At 44.9% G+C, this 19,185-nt stretch overlaps 1 protein-coding gene across 2 annotated transcripts in view; it reads left to right on the top strand.

Annotated features, from left to right (window-relative positions):
* Positions 1–3,645: 3,645 nt before the first annotated feature.
* The window catches only part of EGFR (epidermal growth factor receptor), a 162,129-nt gene continuing 146,589 nt past the window's right edge, over positions 3,646–19,185 (top strand). Inside the window, exon 1 of one of the 2 annotated variants that reach the window (XM_068936018.1) lies at positions 3,646–4,101. In XM_068936018.1, coding sequence (XP_068792119.1) covers positions 3,957–4,101 — 145 coding nt within the window. In that variant the 5' untranslated portion in view covers positions 3,646–3,956. The remainder of the gene's footprint in view (positions 4,102–19,185) is intronic. The other variant, XM_068936017.1, reaches the window with a different exon arrangement.

Genomic DNA, 19,185 nt, shown 5'->3' with positions numbered 1-19,185 from the left:
TATTCTTATATTTACTTTTCTGTTGCCTACCTCAGTTAGTGAATAAGCTGGTGCTGCAGATCCCTATTCACAGTTTAAAACATTTAAAAATCTGTTTCTGAGTGAGGCAAAGCTTCCCTGGAAAATGCAGCATTGACACTGACTAAGGAAACTGAGGTGACAGGTAAAACCTGGGTGTAAAAATGATAATAATAATAAAAGTGTAAGAACTCTCCTGAGATAATGCTACGGTCACGTGTTGAAATACTGGATGGATTGATGGTGGAACTTACTGTAATTAAGGTTTAACTCCAGCATCCGTGTGTGTATCTGTCTCGTCCTTTACACACCACTGTACAAACAAACAGTGGAAGAGAGCAAGAATCGGAGTATTTAAACAAAAAAAATCTACATTTTCATCAGGGAAGTTCTCTAGCAGCAGCCTGATCTGGGGAGATTCAAACACAATAGCTGGAATAAGCAGCTCTTGAGTGATAACCCCAGTACTGCCACTAATACTCCGCCCAAGGCAAATTATTTTACATCTATAAAATGGAAATGATAGATACTAACCTGCCTTACAGGAGATTTGTGAAGATAAATTAGTTAATGTTTATGCAATGTTTTGAACATGTCATGCCATAAAGCTCAAAGAATTATTACCTCAGTGAGGACTCTTAGAATACAAACTGCAACGCAAACTACAATGTCCGCAATCTCAAATACCATGCAAATGAAACCTGAGCAAGCCAGATTTAAAAGCCCTGCTAATTCAGCTCTGTCTCATTTCTTTTCTTCCGAGAAGAGGCCTGCCCTTTAAAATCACTTGTGCAAAACGCAGGAAAGAACAGCAGTGCCATCCGCGAGCAGTTGCTTATGAATTATTTTGGAGGGGCAAATGCCCCGTTTATCAGTGGATAATTAAAATCTATCCTTTTTTGGTTTTATTCAAGGAAGAAATCAAGCTGCAGGGACGACTTTGCTCTTGAAAGGATTTTGAGACTTTATTCTGTTTTGAGAGAATGTGGAAGGGGGGGACAGGAAAATTGATCCCACTTTTCCCACTTTTTCCACCAGTAGGGCAGTCAGTGGCTCTCCCTCTGTTGGCTCCTGCTCTCCGCGCGTGGCGGAGAGACCAGCTCAGCAGCACGGGCCGCAGCTGGGGAGCAGTCGCGGTTCTGCTCTCCCATCCAGCAGTATCCGCATGTGAAGGAACTTTCTCTTTAGCTGGACTTTACTTCCTATGTCAGTGCGTTTATGCTTCATATCTGGAAGATAAGTATACAATACAAAGCAAGTGAGTCCCAGAAAAGCCGAAGAAAGATTTTGCGTTTAGTATGATATTCTCACTAGGTAATATTAATTTAACGCTAGTTGTCGAAAGGTCGACCTTTGTTTCGTGGCCGTAGATTCATGCACACATGCAGCTGGTATTTAAAGTTTTGCAACGCGAAGGAATATTGCATGCCCATGCTCAAATTTGCGTAGTGACATTAGCCTCAAAGGAGTTATATCAAATGCAATCACTGGGTACGTGACCAGCTTTTTGGGAAAATGTCATATTTAAATTTAAACTGTTCCAGAAATTGTTCACTTGTGTAAATAGGAAACAGCAGAAGGCTTGAAAGACTCGACCGTGATCATAAGCATCCAAGTCCTCGGGTCTTACAGTCCCTACGTTATCTTGTGACTCTCACAAGTAGAGGACAAATGTCATGAAAATAACACATTTGGGCTCAAACAGGTGGGAAGACAAAAGTGATGGCAGCTTGCTGCACAGCCCCGTCAGTGGTACTGCAATGCCAGCATCAGACTAGATTTTCCTATAGTGAATTTTTAGAGGGTGGGGAAGAATTTAAAGGGGAATTTGCTGAGTCTTCCCTTGCCCATCATGTTCAGTTTTACATGGAGTCACATAAGGACAGCTCATGATGGGAGGCAAAGTGAGTATGACAGATTCCTGCTCAGAATGGCAGGTAGAATCACAATTGCATGAAAAATTCTTCAGCAAAAATATTTGTACGTTAGTATGTTAGGACTGGACTTTGACAAGTTTTTCCATTCAATTCATACATCAGAGATGGGGTTTTTTTCCTGTCTTGAGCTCATTTTTCCGTTATCACTCTGGTGATATCACTCTGAACTTTCCTTTCTCAAATGTAAAAAACTCCATTGCTTTCAACAGTTGTGTCTTGATATAATATATTTAAAGACACATGTTTTTATTTAATATTTGTCTACAGCACTGATTTGAGGTTTGTTTCTATTGTGTCTTAATTGTACGTCCTTATAATGAAAGCTGCAATCTTTAACATTTTTTGAGGTTGCTTTTGCAGCCCTCCCTCCTGAGAAGCTGATTTATTTTCCTGGGCATGTAATTTTTAAAAACCCTCCTATTTGTCCAAATAAATGAAAATCAATTGTATACATGTAATAGTTATGAGGCTGCACTGTATGAGCATCTTTGAAGGAAACAGCATGAATGTTGTATTGATAGATCAAATGCCGGCATCAGTTACAGCCATGAAACCAATCACATGAGTAGAGTTGCTCCCATGTTACCAATGCATGAATTTACTTCAAAGAACTTCTTTGCATCATTTACAAAATACAATCAAAACAGATTGTCAGCTATAGCATGCAAAAGCTGCACGGCGAGAAACTCAGTTGTAACCCAGTTTATCTTAATAAATCATTACAGGTGTGATGGGACACATGGTTAAAGGCCTCTGCTCAAGCATGTTTTTTGTGCTAATATAAGTAAATGGGACAGTTTTTCTATGTCTAGTTGGGTCAGGAAGTAGTTAAACTATCAGGAAAAGATAGTGCAGAGGAAGTTGCCTGGCAGGAGAACAGTAATGCAGCACAAAACATGCATCATCGGGGAAAGTCAAGATACACTCAGTGGCTCTTTTGCAATCTATTGTGTTCCAACACGTTGTGATAGACAGAGGCATTTAGCACATCATCTCCCAAACCCTGTGTCATTACGGACCTCGGTGCTGGAGTTCCCAATTAATCATAGCAGTTCCTGGGCTTCCTATCCTATTGCCTATGTGACTGAAGACCTCAGTCTTCGCAAGAGCGTTATGAAGAAATTAGCAACAGCATTTAACAAATCTGGAGGTTGACTCAGGAGGTGGCAGCAGACTGACTTGACTCGGGGAGATCCCGGCCGGGACGAGTGCCACTTCTGCGTCCCGATTTACACGCCTGTCTGACGAGACGCTGCTTCCTCCCGGTTTTGGGGAAAGGTGTTGGGTTAAAACCAAGACGCTCTAACCACAAGCATATACCACTAAATACTGAACAGCGTGCTTTGCCCTCCTGGGACGGGGTTGGGGGGTGGGGAAGGAGGGAGGAGAAGTCCGCATAGGCGCTTTTGCTTCGTGTCCGTGAATTTCGCCGGAGCCCCCGGGGAACACTTGTGTCCCTCAGCCTGTTTGCTCAGTAACTTCCTCCGCGGAGCGACTGCTCGCTGCCAGCGCCAAGGGCGCGGAGCGGGGCCGCCCCCTGCCCTCGCCCCCCCACCGCGGCACAGGTGGCGGGGCCGCCCTTCCCCACCTGGGCGGGGAAGGCGCCGCCGGTTCCTCCTCCTCCTCCTTGCTCCCGCCCCATCCTCCTCCTCCTCCTCCTCCGCGGCGTCCCCAGAGGGAGCCGCTGCGCTCCGCGGCCGGGCGGAGAGCGCAGCCGGGCGCGCCCCGTCCCGCAGCCGGCGCCAGCCGCTCCGCCACCCCGCGCACCCGTCGCTGCCGAGGACGACGAGGAGGAGGAGGAGGAAGCAGGAGAGGAAGGCAGGCAGGCAGGCAGCGGGCACGCACGTGTGCGCGCAGCCCTCGACGGCGCGGCATGCTGCGGGGAGCAGCCGCGGAGCGGGGCTGAGCGCGGCCGCGGCAGGAGCGGGGCAGCTCCGCGGAAAGCTTCTCCGTGCGCTCCAACCGCGCCGCGCCGCACCGCGGGAGCGGCCGTCCCGCAGCATGGGCGGCCGCAGCGCCGCCGCCGCCGCCGGGCCCCGCGGGGCCGCTGTCCCGGTGCTGCTGCCGCCGCCGCCGCTGCTGCTGCTGCTGCTGCTGCTACTGCTGGGGCGCGTCGCCCACTGCTCCGTCGTGGAGGAGAAGAAAGGTACGGGCCGCGCCGGGGGCGCCCCGGGGGCGGGCGCGCCGCTGCCTCCCCTTGGGAGCGGCGCAGGGAAAGTCCCAACTTCTTTCCTTTAAAAAAAAAAAAAAAAAGGGAGAGAGAGGAGGAGGGAGAAGAAAGAAAGAAAAAAAAAGCAAACCTATAGCAGCGATCACGCAGTCTGACTTCCTGATTCTAGGCTTATTTTCTTTTGTGGGGGTGGAGGAAATAAAAGGGAATAAACCTTGGCACATCCCATCGGTTGTACTTTTTTTCCTCCTTTGCCTTTCCCCCCCCCTTTGCTTTTCTCTTCCCCCCCCCCCAATCCCCTTCCCGCGTTGCCCAATCGCTCCGCGGAGCGCGCTCCGGGCCGCCCTGGCTCAGCCGCGGGGCGGCCGCCGGGCCCCGCTCCGCACCGCACCGCCCCGTGCTGCCGCCCCCCGCCGGGGCCGGACCCCGCGGAGCGGCGCGGGGGCTGCGCGGCCGCGCCGCCCCCCTGCGAGTACCGCTCCGGCAGCCCCCGCCCGCCGTCGGGTCGGTCGCCTTGACCTGGCGTCGCTGCTCGTCCCGCAAAAAGATCCGCACCTGGGCGGGCGGGCGGGGGGAGGGGGGAAGGAAGGTAGAAACAGGGAAAACTTCATGTTCTTTCTGTTTCTGCCGGTTAAATAGGAGTTATTTATCCCGGTCCCTCCCGGCCCGACCTGGCCGGCCCTCCCTCGTCCCGCCGCGGCGTGACCGCCCGGCTCCGCGGTGCGTGGGAACGGCGCGGAGCGGGCTGCCGCCGGCTCGCCGTTTTCTTTTTTCCTTTTTGGAGAAACTGGTTTAGAGGGTGAGAAAACGTTTCTGGCTGATCAGATCCGTCGCTTTTTCTCTGTGTGTGGTGTTCCCTTTTGTGAGTTTCAAGAGCAGGCCCCGACTGCTGTTCCAGGCAGAGTGCAGTCGTCTTTATCTTGGAAATCTGCCAGTAGTGAAAAAAGCAGATTTTTTTTCCCTTTCTTTCTTTTTAAATATAAAGCGGGAGAAGGGAATTAATAGTTTCTGGAAAGGCTGCATGGCTTAAAACAACTGAATTAGTCTTTCATGACTGTGGACGGAAACATACCTTTCTAAAGCGCTAGTTGCACAACCTTAAAAAAGTCAAGAGATTCTCTTGTTCCAGCAATCAAGTTCATACCTGTTGTTGATGTAATGCAGGCAGTTTTTCTTTCCTTCTTTTCTTTTTTTCTTACGCTCTTTGAAAATGATGGGAAGCAAGCTGACTCCCTCTGCTGAGCTTGTGCTAAGTCTTTTGAAATGCAATCTCAGGTGCGTATGCCCTGTAGAATATGTAGATTCTGAGGAGGAATATCTTGTTTATAGTGCTTGATACTGTATCTCATAATATGATGAGGGTACCGGTTATTTGAGGATTGCTGGATAGCCAACAGCCAAGTGATAAACCCGCTAGAGTTTATTCTCAGTATGTTCTGTTAGTAAATAACTGTATGAGAAGAACTTGCAGCTCAATGACAAAGATGAAGGCAGAACAAAGTCTTCAAGAAGCCTGAATTAATTGATTGGTCTTTATTGCTCCCTACTTCAGCAAGAAAGTAAGTCAGTGGTACATAATCAAGTTGCATTTGAGAGTGATGAGATACCACAGGTAGTGGACCATCCACATATGTCTAGACTCTACCTCCTGGGTCAAGCGATAGGATCCCAGCATCAGAATTTGGCATTATTTTGAAAGTAAACATGCTGTAACAAACCTGTGCCGTGCTGACAAGCTACAAGATAAAATTCTGTTGCTACAGGAAGTTCAAATGACATAGGAATTCATACTTTTTGAAACTACATAATTTCAGCCTGATTCATTCTATTGCCCAAAAGAGGAGATACCTCAAAGAAATAGTGCTGGTGCACAAATGTTATTCTTGTCAGAAGAATGTCAAAATCGCCCCATAAAATCTGATCAATATAATATTTGAATGGAAATTTAAATACAGTTGTGTCTTTTCCCAAAACTTTAGAATGAGATCTTTGAATATGGATGAGAGAAAACTAGTTTAGCTGTAACACCCTAGTCATTAAGATATTAAAAAAATATATCCAAAAGCAAGTGGTGGTGTTAGAAATTGAAATAACACTCACAAGCATCAATACCTGCTGTATATGCTCTAATGTTGACCCAGATTAATAATAGTGGAACTAATCTGGATTTCCTTTCATGTACTCAGGATGGCCTGTTAAGTGGTACCTAAGATAAATACCTGTGATAGCAGGCATGCTGCTTATTGCAGAATGCACATGACCAATGTCCGTTTTGTGTGTCAGTGCTCAGTGATAACACTGCGATTGAAGCAAAATGGTTTTTGTTGGGGTTTTTTTATCGTTCGCTTGGATCTGTAGTTACAGCCACTGTGGGCCAGGAGCGCACTGCTGTATGCTGGGAGCATGCGTGCAAACGCGCTGGGCAGCTCCGTAGCTGCAAAAGTTCTCTGGTGCCTTTTTGTACCTAATGCTTTATACTGCTTTTTGAAAAACAAAGGGAAAGTAGATTCCTTAAGGGTATTGAAATATTCATGTTCACATGAAGTAAAAAACATCCATCTGAGATTCTGTGCAGTGTTTACCTATGTGCTACGTGTGTGCAATGTTGTGTAATGCTGCCTCTGGGATTGGAGGTTCTGCGCCGTATGTTGTATTTCATCCGTGTTTACGACAGATGCGTATTCATCCCAGAGGTGAATACAGTTCTATGTATGAAAATCTATCCACTGATAGAGTTCAATTTGGTGAAATAATATAATTAAACATATAAAGTCAGAGTGTGGACTGGTCTTGCTCCAAAGCCTCAGTGTATGAATGATTAAGATCAAAACCCAAACCCTGGCTTTCGGGGAAATTTCTGATACGCAGGGAAGGGAAGTAACAGAAGTGCATCTCTTTATTTGGGCAACCTGCAAATACACTGTGTGCAAAACGCTACAAAAGAGATTGGCCTCAACAAAGTACTCGTGTGTGGTGAACAAACTGTATTTGAAACTGACAGTAGTAACCACAAATGTATTATTTCTTGCATTAAGAGTATATTAAGAGATTTGCAGATAACCTAGAAATCAAACCGATGCCCTGAAGACTTTGCAATCGGAGCAGACCATTGTAATTCATTTGTTAATTTACAGAGAGGGACTTTCAGGGAGCGTCACGTAATGCCGTAGCGTTCCTGAGGGCTGACTTTTTGCATTTGGGTATCCATATATCCCTGAAATCATTGGGATATGCTAGCTGTAGCAGCAAGACTAGCCAAACCCGTTCCTTCACGAGGTGTCCTTATCTTTCTTGAGCACAAACTGCATTTGTTGGTGGTTCTTCAGAAACAATCTTGGTGAAAGGTTGACTTCACTTTAGGGAGGACAACGGTATCTTGATGGAGTGGTTTTGCATAGAAACTGTTGATGTTCCCTCAAAGTCCTGGATCAATCCAAGTTTTGGGAGTGTGTGTGCGCGTCAGAGGGTACAGCTGCCTTGTGCATGTTAGTGTTGTATCCAAGGGAGAACTAACATACATTCCCAATCAGTAGTCAGTATGTTATATGCACTAATGTTTACAGAGTTGAGAACTTGCATCAAATCTCATGTTAGACTCGACCCTGTATTGCAAACGTGCTAGTGCAATGTAGATGCGGTTATACCGTGAGAGAAGTACTTTGTCTTGTCAAACTTTCACTGGGGTCCCAGAATCGGCTGTAGTGGTAAACGCGTCCTTGGGTTGGTCTGCGTTAAAAGCACTGGCTAGGGTAACCCAGCCGACAAACCTTTCTGATCTAGACTAGTCAGAACATAGGGGGATTCTTACTCTGTAAAAATTGACCCACCTGCTAGAAACGTTGTTATCTAGATAGTGTATAAATTGCATTAGAAGTCTTTTATTTGTATGTTTGTTTATTATTCACAAAATACCATTGTGCTGTTCAGCTATGCTTGAGCATTTGCTAGGGAAAAAGGCAATTCTGCCAGTCGGGGCTCGGCTGGCATGGGCACCGCAGTCAGTCCCGCAGACTTCGCTGGTTTGAGCAAAAAGGGGAAGCTGCTAGAAAAGGCAGCGGAGTTTTTATTTCTCCTCAGTGGAAGGTGCATTCTAGCTTTTCCTTGCCCAGATTTGCTCCATAGCGGTTGCAGAAGATGCGTAGCCTCTGACCGCTTGAGTAGTTATAGCTATGAATAGGGTACTTCTCTGTCTTGATCTCACCTCAAGCTGAGATCAAGCACCGTGTCCTACTGTAGGTGGAGAAGTATTTGCCTGTCCGGGTGCTACACGGTGCTTCACCCAGCGCTGGTCCCGCAGGTGGTTATGGAGCGGGAGCTGCTGCTTCACCCAGACTGCGTGACAGCCAGCCGGGGCTGACGCCGGGGGACTAGCGGAGGGGCCTGCACTCCTCAGGTGAGGCAGATGCAATGGTGTCTGGGTGACCAGGGCAGGCAAAAGCCACGCTAGGTCTGACCCATCGGAAGTCCTCCGCCCCAAGTAAGGTTGTTGTTTATCCTCGTCTGCTCTGGAGAGCCCGTGAAACGCATGGGACGTGGGGAGCTGGCACAACGATTTGATCAACTTTGCGCGGATGTGGGTAGAAAGCATTCAGGTGCATTTTGCTTTGTGAGGAGTTAATGGTACACAGCCGCTCTTGGATGCTTTATGTGGACTCTGAGAGTTGCTGCGCAACCTAGTACGGTATGCGGTCACCCTGTTAAGCGCATATCAGTTTGATCTCCTCCTGTGCACTTTCACTTCTAGGAATGCCTTATTAGTAGGTGCTGTATGAGGTCTAGTATCATTCCTGTCCATGCTGGTTATTGATGCGTTGCTTCTTGGCTTCCGAGTATGTGAAACTGGTCTGTAATGCTCCTTTATTTAGGACTGCGTTCTGCAGACCTAATAGTATCGAGTAATAATTTTTTTTTTTGGTTGGTTGTTTTTTTCCCTTTATAAATAGTTACAGAACATTTGGCAAGAATATGGGAAGCAGAAGTTACTCCTAAAAGAAATGTGGAAAAAAAAATTGTACTGCATGTACAGAGAAGCTGTACCAAATTGTCCATTCCCGCTGAAGCAGGGTTGTTGTTTATTAGGACAGCTGGGATATGCCTGAGTGGTTTCTCCCATAGGGAGAGAGTGTGCATGCGTAGGTATGGGTCTGGTGCTCTCTGTGCTTTTTAACAGGGGTTGCTCACAGGCAAGAAGCATGCGAAACCCACTTGTTAGTTTTCTCCTTGGGATAATCTTTCTGATGACCACAGCGAAAAGACAAGGCGCCACTGCTTGGCCACTGAGCTTAGAGGTACGCTTGCTGCCATATTGACAGCGCTAGGAGAGAGCAGTGCTGAGTAAATGTAGCTTGTGAGCTATGCATATGGGGTGTGAGCTTTCGATTTGAATCTCTAACACAAGGTGCGTTTTGCCTGTGGATGGATCCATGCGAGGCAGCGGTAAGGTTCCTCCTACAGCTAGGCAGCCTTCTCCAGCACAGCACGTCTGCGTACATGAAAGTAAACATCTACGTGTTCACATGCATGTCTCAAGATTAGATTGCATCAAATCATGGGTGGTTTTTGTTTGTTTCAGCAGCTGAGCCAAAAAAAAAATGGAAGCAAAAGAGTAGTTCCAGTCAAACTGAAACAAATGTGTCAGGGTGGTTCTAGTGAAGCAGAGAGAAGAAGAAGAAAAAACAAAAGAAGAACCCCCCCCAACACTAACTAACTAAAAAAACATATTCTAGGATAATCTGGAAGATTTTATTTGACCTGAGACCATTTGTTTTCTTCCTAAGTTGGCTAAAAAGGAAAATTAAATGCTGTTTGAAATGAAAAGTTACAGGTTTGTTTTAAACATTTCAGAACATGACTTAATTTTCCTAAATCTCCTTCCCACTCAATTTTTTGACCATAGCATATTTGCTGGGTCTGGCTTAAATTAATAAATTAGCTTCAATTCCATTCTTCCCACTGGAAAACTGAAGTTTTGGAGGTGGGGGGGGGGCAAACTGTCATTGGCCTATCCGTAACAAGCTTAGCTCCAGTCTGTATAAACATTAAGTGGAGACATAGGTACAGTCTGAAATGTTTGTGATCTTTTTTTCATTTTCATCCAAGGTTGGGGGTGGGGGGGTTAAAATCCATTACTTTACTGCCTTCGGTGCATTTTGCTAACCTGAAACAGGAATGAGAGCTTCTTGATGTGTGAGCATGTGGGTTGGGACTTAGGACTGGTAGGGCTGAAGATGCCATGCAGGAGCTATGCCCCAAAGGACACGGCGGGGATAGCGTGTGGGTTAAAAGCGCTCCTCCTTTGTAGAGCAGTTAAAGCTCTGCGGTTGCTTTATGTTGCAAAGGTGCTGGCTGAAAGTGTGGCAGCTCCTCAGCCTCACCTCCGGAGTTGTGCGATCTCCCCAGCCTAGGGCAAGGCCTATGCTAAGTGCACTGGCACTTGGTGGCACGTTATTCCCTTCCACCCTGTGCTCGGTTTGCCTTGAAAAAGCTATGTTTTTGCCAGCTCCCCCATCCCAAGCCCAAAAAAAAAAAAAAGGCAGTACTAGCAAAAGCAGCTTTGCCAGGATAGCTCTCCCTGTGCGGGTGGTGGTGGCCAATACGGCCATCGGTGGTGGATCGCTGCTGCTGGCGGCGCTGGGGCCAGCAGAGCCACGTAAGTTGGCAGGGCCGGTCCTAGGCTAGATATTTTCCAGCGAAATGTGGAAGGAAGGAGAAGAGGATATAAACCAGCTATTTTGATGACAGGATAGGGGTATTTTAGCTTAGGCTTTTGCGAGAAGAAAATTATCCGTTTGTGGGAACGGGGGTTGCGTGCGTTTTGTAACCAAAGCACAGTGCAGCAATGCTGGATTTCACTTCACCGGCTTCAGCAGTAAACATGAAAATAACCAGAAAAAGCTCTGGAAATCAGCTGCTCTCTGCATCGAGGCGGTGCGGCTCGCAGAGCCCTTCTCCGAGGTGGGGAAAGCGTTGTTTTACCCTTCGGATGCCACAGGAGCTGAGCCGTGGAGGCTTCGACTGGCTGCCTGAGGCAGCACTGCTGGCCACTGCCAATGCTAGGTTTTAGGATCTTGGCCTCTAGCCCCGTACCCTAACCAGTGCTGAACCCTGCCTGCAGTTTGAGGTAACTTGGGGGTTGTTCTCCAGCTCCGAGATGACGTCTCACACGGAGCACCGCCTCCCCTGTTTCACTGGGGGCCATTTCGGCATTTCTGCACGTCCTTTCTGGGGTGGGTTTCCTATCCCACGGGGGAGGCTGGCCAACCCGTGCCCCTTGGACAGGTTGACCCCCTTGGCTCCCCGAAACGTGCTGGGGTTTTGCCTGCAGTGGGATGCCGCCTGCCTGGGATCGAGATGGGGTGTCAGCCCGTGTTTCCGCGGTCGCCCTTGCCATGTTCATTCAGCGCGCCTTTAACGGCAGTTCTCAGATCTGCGATGCCTGCTAACTGAATATATGAGCAAACAAAAAATGCAAAACTAAAACCTGTAGCTGCTGCTGTCTGTGGAGGTGTATGCACACCCCCCGTTAAGATCTGAGAGGCGCGATTCTGAAAGTTGAACATGACTCGGATGTAAGGCAGTTAATAGTACTTTCTGAGGTGTGCATACCTCAATTCTGCTGCAAAGTGCTATTATGGTTGCACGTGTGATTTCCTAATGCTAAGCAGTTCCCTGGTCTGGGTCTGGGAAATACCTTTTTTTTTTTTTTGATTGCATGTAGTTAATTGTGAACCTCTCCTTTTCTTTTTTTAACCCTTACATCCAAAATCCATTTGGAGAACAACCCAGTTTTCGGAAGTTCACTCAGCAGATAAGGCTGAGGAAGGTGGCAAGGTTCAAGGAAGAAGCTTGTTTTGGCAGTCAGGTCAGTTGTTTCAACAATGCCCTCAGCAAAGAAGCACAAATTTGCACAAATCGGTAACTAGTTCCCATGATTCAGATTGAATCACATAGTTCAACTCATTTGAATAAATAAATGACTTCTAGTAAACGGGACAACCTCTGCAATTAGGGTAGCATGCTGCATATTTCATGTTATTTATGATGTGGTTTTCAGGAGATATGATTAAGCTGGGTTACACTTGGAATGCCAGGTGGCGTTTCAACACAAGCCGCTTAACCAAAGCTTACATTAACATGAAATACGCGTTTGTTTTGTACGGGTGGCGTTGTGCTGTGTCTTCGACGCTTAGGTTTTCTTACTAGTCTTCCAAAAGCAGGTATTTAGCGGGGAAAAGGATTCCCCTTGCCATTCTCTTGTACTGGGGAACTCTCAAGCAGGTGCTTCCCAACCGTTTGCCGTTTGCTTCAGCCTTAGCTCTCCTGCCTATCTGTGTTCCTGAGCTGTAAACTCCGACGGATGTGGCGTGAGCAGAGATGCAGAAAACAGCTTTTGGTGGATGTGCGTGTGGGTTGTGCGTTATCTCTGGTGTTTCCGAGGGGACGTGCTTCATGGTTCACTTCGAGCTTCTGCTGCTGCATTTGGACTTCCGATGAGAGCATCCTAATTAGGAGAAAACTGGGAAAGTAAAGGTCTGCTTGGCCTTTGTTTCCTGATGGTGGCATTTATTATTTTGTATTAATTTTTAGTAGCTGTATTGTGCTATTGAAAAATCCCATGTGGTTTGTGGGGAAGATTGTGAAAGTAGTATCAAAAATACATAGTCACTTAATTACTCTATCATAGCTGGTTATACTCTGTACAAAGCAGTACTGATTAACTCAAGAAAATATGCCAAGAGTTATCTAAGGCAGTAAGCAGCTCTGATTGATGGTGCACTTCGGGGAGGCAGGGAGCTACTCTTTGGATCACTATCCCCTGTACTCAACAGCACACAATTCTAGGAGATCAGTACGGTGCTTATTTCCAACTTTTTCACTTATTATAATGTAAAAGATACTGAAGACTCTGAGGATACCTGTTTGATAAAAGGATTTTTCAGAATAATAAGATATGGGAAGTTCAATGCCATGTAAAAACACGTTTTTGTATACATGATCACTGTTTCTTTTGCAAGTGGAAGTTAATGTTGTCTTACCCAAGTGTCAGCAAACTTACAACTGCTTGCACAAACTAGGAATCTGGAAGACTAAAAGAAAATTCTTCATTTCCTTTAATCATTTCACTGGGGAGGAAAAGCTGTGGCAAGAAGTAGATACAATTAACGTTTGACAAGCTTACTTTGCTGTGTTGAAGCTGGAGGTGCAGAGATGGTCTACTGGGGCGGTGGAGACAACGTCACCTTCCCCCTACCCCTCCACCTCCCCAAAAGAAAGGGAAAATGTTCTCAAAATCTTAAGTGAAAGCACAGTGGTGGTTAGCTCCACATTGTCCGGAGCTGTTGAACAGAAAGTGGTACTTTTAGTTGAAAGCTGTTTTATGTGCTGGGTGTCTTTTCCTCTATTTCTATTATAGCTTATTTCTCATAAATGAAAACTTGACATTCCCACTTGTTAGAAAGTATTCAGTGTGCTTTGCTGTTGTTCAGATGAGTTTTGCAGTGAGCCCCTGCCTTTTTTTTTCCTGTTTGAAAACAAATAGGAAAAAAACCAAGTGAAAACCAAAGAAAACAAACCGATTTTTTTGAAAACAGAAATTTTAGCTAGCAAAACCCTGATGCCTTGTCAGAGCTGGACCATGATTTAAGCTGTTGGGTCTCCACATAAACACAGGTTTTGCAGCCACAGAGCAGCGCGTAGGATTTGGGGCCTTTAGCTTTTGCTGAGAGGTGGCTTGCTGTTGGGATGTGGTGAAAGTGCAACTTTGTTCTTGGAGTCAACCCAAGGGAGAAAAGTCGCTGCCTGAAAAATAAGCAGCCAAAAAAGCTAGTAACAGCCCCATCTCCCCTTCTTCAGGTACTGTGTCAGGTCTTTCCCAGTAGAGCCTTGAAGTAATGTGAACAGAAAGTGGATTATGCCCAGCAAGGGCAAATTTTCCTCTTCAGGTTCATAATTTGATCTTGATCACTCACCGTAAGACTATCCCTACCAGGGCAAGGTAGCCGAAAGCGTGCTGATCGCCCATAGAAGTGGAACATTTACCATCTGGCTTTCTAATGAAAACTTCACTAGTTAGTCTTTGTTTACTTGTACATTCGTGAACTGAGAAAGGAGCACGGACTTTTATTTGAAGTTTCACTAGTGAAGCTGAGGAAAGCAAACAGATGAGATTTTTCAACTGTGTCTCTGTGCAGCAGCCTGAATGAAGTGCACGTGGCTTGCAAGGTTATCTTACGTCCACATGTTGCATTTATTGTCATGGCTGCAGCATCTGGGTAGCTTTTGGTGCCGTTATTGCTTTCCTGAAATTACTGGCAGAACCTCCTTTTTCAGGAGTGGGAGCAAGTCCTCAGCCGCAGGTCTAGAGATGGAAACGCGGGGACCGGGGCATTGCCATGTGCTGGGCTTGCTCCCAGCCTCAGGTCCGCCTACCTGCCAAGGAGCATGAGTAGTTGAGTTGCAGCAGCTTCAATTCAGTGTAAAAGCAAAGCTGGGATCCCTCCAATTCCTAATTCATAATCTGACTACTTTGAATGAGCATATCTGCAGTCGGAAGTGAAGGCAAAGCCTCTTCAGTTATCTGATCAGACCTGAACATCTCTTAAAACATCTATGTTAGGATGCATGTCGAATTACTGGACGAGTTTGATATTTTTCTTTCTGTTTGGGTTTTGAAAGGATTGCCATTGATATGCTCTCTTGTTTCCATCTGGTCTTCAATAAGTAGTTAGTTGTTGAGCAATGGTATTTTCAGTCTGTTTCCTTCTTAATAAGCTCTGCAAGGTGCTCTTGTTAATGATTTTATTATTTCAAGGCTTCTTGCTCTCTCTTTCTCTCCTTAATGAGACAGATCCCGTAGGCAGCATCGTTTTATCACAGTTGTCTGTGGCAGATTAACTAATCCAGCAACATCTTCTCTGAAGTTTCTGTTCATCAATGTGTAAGATGTTGTTCCCGTCGATATGTGTGGGTAATTCCCCTTGACGCTCACAAGATTTGTCAAGCACGAAGAGGGAAGAACAGACCCTTATCCTGAATGAGGGGTCTTTTTGATTTGAACAGTAGTGGTCTGTTTTGCCTCAGTGAGCACATCGTATTCCGTGAATTAAGAGCAAAAATAGCTAATTAGTTAACACAATCTCTGTTTCTTTTATGTCTGGTCATTACTAACTGTGAACCAAATTAATTCATGATAGCTAGGGTATCAAAGATGCTACGGATGTCAAGAACCGGATTCTTTGAGGTTCTCGAGAGAAGCGTTCCCTCTTTCAACGTGTTGCCTGTATCCCAGAGCTGCCTTCACATATCACAAAGTTTAATAGACGTGTGCACGCTCAGCTAACGTCTGTATCTTCTACTAACCGGGTGTCATATGAAATGAAAGTCTGAATTGGCCATTGGCACTTGAAAGGGTCTCAGGTCTATTTTCTCTAGTTTTAATATGGTACTAATTGGATCCTGTCTATCAGCTAAACTCAAATTCTGTTTCAAAGACTTGGATGATTTCAGAAATAGCAAGCATGGGACTTCTGAGGAAACAGCCCAGCTGTAATAGATTGGATTAGACAACGGATTGTTCTGGGCCAACGGTATATTATTGAGTATGATGATATCGTACTGGTAATCCTAATGTTGGACTTAATGGCCCGTAGACTTTGATAAAAGGTTTTGTAAAATTGTCAGCAATAATTCCATCCATTGTTAGATTGGCAATGAACTTCTTCAATCCCTGGAATAAATTACTACCATCAATTGTGCTTTTGTAATTATACAAAATAGCACTTTCATTCTGAAGGTGTGATAACTCAAATGATAAAAATACTGTCAGCCTAAAATTAATGGATCAGATCCACAATTGCTGTAAATACCTAGGACTCTCACCTGGGTTGGGTTGGGATAGCTTCATGCCTGAGTTTTTGCTCCCTTGTGTGGAAAACCGATGCCTTTTAATTACCTCTGCCAATTGCTTGCTTGGTCAGTAGAGATGGAAAACGTCATTGCGTGTTTTGTCTGACAGTGAAAAACAGTTGAAGTCCTCCGTGGTTCTAGCATATTATTATTTTCCTTTTTTATTCTTTTTTTTAGTACTACAATTCTTAGAACGTTGACATTGAAAAAGGATGATTACTATCTTGCTCTTTAATATGCCATTCTAAAAAAATGCAGAAACATTTTAATTTTGTCCATAGATTACGTTCTCTGTCAAGGTATGGTTGGCAGTGTCCCTTTCAGAATTTTCTGCAGCTACTAACTTCCTAACTGTTCTGTTCCCCGCTTCATCCCTTCCACATGATTGGCTGAACAACAAATTATCAGCCGTAGTGTGATTTTGAAATGGGCTGTCATCCATAGAGGGAAGAGAAGGAAGTTCTCTTAGGGGAAAAACAAACAGCGCAGGGTATTTAACAGTGCATTAAGCAACGGAGCTCTTAGATTGTGTTTATCATGCAGTGCTGAGAGCAGGAAAACACTGTATGCCATTAGTTTAGCCAAGCAATGAAATGTTCTGGCTCTGATATCATTGGTGATATTCAACATATCTAATAAGGTGGCATTGATGATGCAAAGCATAATAAAGAGTTGAACATGGACTTTCCAACTCCGCAACCTGGGATGCACAGGTAGAGGCTGCCTACCGGCCCAGAGGTGGAGTTTGATTTTTAGACTCTAGGGAAGTGGGGGCAGAGGTAGGAGCATATCTTGGGGGAAGTATATTCTTCAGTCCCTACCCATACAGCTTTCTGAATGCTTTACCCCAGAGAAATGCAGATCTTAAAATAATGATCTTATCTGGCATGCTAGCTGTGATAAAAATTTTTTGCTCTAATCTCCACCTTGCTAATACTTTGAAGAAAAGCTCTGCAGCTATATTGCAGGGGAGTTTATGGAAAAGGTGAAATTAGGGAGAGTTGGAGGAGAAAGAGGAAAATCTGGAACTCTTGCTTCTCAATTACAGTAAGGACATGCATCTCCTATTGAGGCTTGATCCAGCAAACCTTAGGCATAACGCTCCTTTGAAATCTAGGGATATTTTGCCTGCCAGGACTGCAAGATCAGTTTTGTATTACTTCATTTGCCTAAGAAAACCCTTCTCATCTAGTTTAAAGGGAAGGCTGATACAGAATACCACACTATGTTATATGACGGCTATGCCAGAAAGTAATTCTCCTGAAACAGAAGGTAAGATTATAAATTATAATCACATCACAAGATATTGTGGTGTCAGTGTTATAACTTTAAATGAGTCTTCTGACTGTTTATGCTTAAAAGTAAGTACAGATTCTGGTAATTGCCGTTCGCTTTTCTTTTCCTAAAGGATTGTTTCTAGAAACACTGTTGCATGTGATTGAGATGGATGAATTCCTTAGGTTGTGTAAAGTGACGTGGCTTCAGTGTTGATTTCTGCCAGCCGAAGCAGCGGTCAGATAGACTGGTGAAAAGGAAATGATCCTAAACTTGTTGGGATTACCTTGATTGAGTTGAGTGACATGTCACTCACACGTTGGATATGTTGGACCTGAAACTTCTAAATAGGAATTCTTACGAAGAAATATATATTTAGCAGAGAAAAAATGAATTATTTACTGTAGCCCTGAGACAATACGTTAACGTGCAATTCCTGGTTTATACAGGCCTCTGGCACTCTTGCGTTATAGTTAAAAAATGGTGTTGCCACAGCAACTGCTATACCACCCGGTACTTAAGCAGCTCCTGCCTATGTAGCACTTATAAAAGTACATTAGACAGATTTTTAAAGTGCATGTAATTAAAGCGAGACTAGGAACTTAACACTTAGTGAATGTTGCAGATGAAGGAGGGCATGAATTTGTTGTTCTGAAGTGAGAAAAGTTCTTAATGGAAATAATTAGCAATAGCTCTGATTTCAGCAAGCTGCTGTGGCAAATGCGTAATTCCAAGCATATGTGCGATCCACTTGAAATCAGGGGAGTTGCTTGTAGGCCTGGAGTTGGAACAGGTTTAAAAGCCTTATTTAACTGGGGACAAAAATTAGATTGTTTAAGGGAGTGATGATTTTGACATGCCCACGTGGCAACTTTTGCAAGGGATGGCTAGTGAGCGCAGACACTTGACAGTTCCTGGAAATGAGCTGCTTCGAAGACAAGTGAAATTGAAGTCATGAACAAAAGGAAGTATCCGAAACCACTGGAAGTTTAGATGTAGGAATGTGGATTTGGGGCAAGGTTTCCTGTTGTATTTGTGTGCTGCATCTATTTGATAGCAAACAAATTGTGTGGAAGTGTGCGTATGATGATCTTCTGCTGTCTATTAAACCTTAAAGTTATAGAGTAGTATAGTATAACTGTTTCTGTACAACAAAATTTAATCCATGTAGGGAGGCAAAGGATATAGGAAAGACTACGGGAGTTTTAAGACTAGTCTGCACTCAATTAGGCTGTACGTTATTGCTGATAACATAGTAGTGTCAGGTCAACATGCTGTTGCAGAGTTTCCTGGTTAAGCCACTGCAGTATAGGAAGACCTCCTACACTATTTAATACCCTGTTTCTTCATATTTTTAATCCTTAGCAGCTCTTAGAAAGAGCTGAGTATCTGTGCATTAATAGAATTACGTGCTTAGAAGAAAGCATATTTGGGATTATGGGGCATTATTTATTACTCTCGCTAGCACTGCGCTTGCAAGAAAGTTGCTTGTTTGCTGTTCCCTCATTGAGTGTGTGTGGTTTTTTCTTCTCACAACTACTGGTTTTATGACTGCATAAAATAAAAGCCTGAGTGCAGTTTTCTGATTCTTAAAATAAAAACAGAAAAATGCCACACTCGGGCATACTATGCACCTGGTCCCTTTCCCTGTTCATTCCCAGTGATTGTTGGATGGAGCCTTTCATCCATTGAAAGTGTTTTGACTTCACTACGTGGAAAAAATTCTGTCTAGATCCTAATCCTGGTCTGGGTTAAAATGGGTCCTCATCTCTGCAGCCTGAATTTCAGTCTCCTTTCTTAAAGCTGACCAGCAAGGGATCGCTAGTCACGAGAGACATGATGCGAGGGGCTGGAGGGAGCAGCTTTTCCAGTGGTCTCTCT

This window comes from Struthio camelus, chromosome 2 (assembly GCF_040807025.1).
Source record: "Struthio camelus isolate bStrCam1 chromosome 2, bStrCam1.hap1, whole genome shotgun sequence".
In the NCBI taxonomy this organism is placed as follows: domain Eukaryota; kingdom Metazoa; phylum Chordata; class Aves; order Struthioniformes; family Struthionidae; genus Struthio; species Struthio camelus.
Note: the sequence above shows the minus strand (reverse complement) of the source record. Positions and strands in the feature narration are given on the sequence as shown.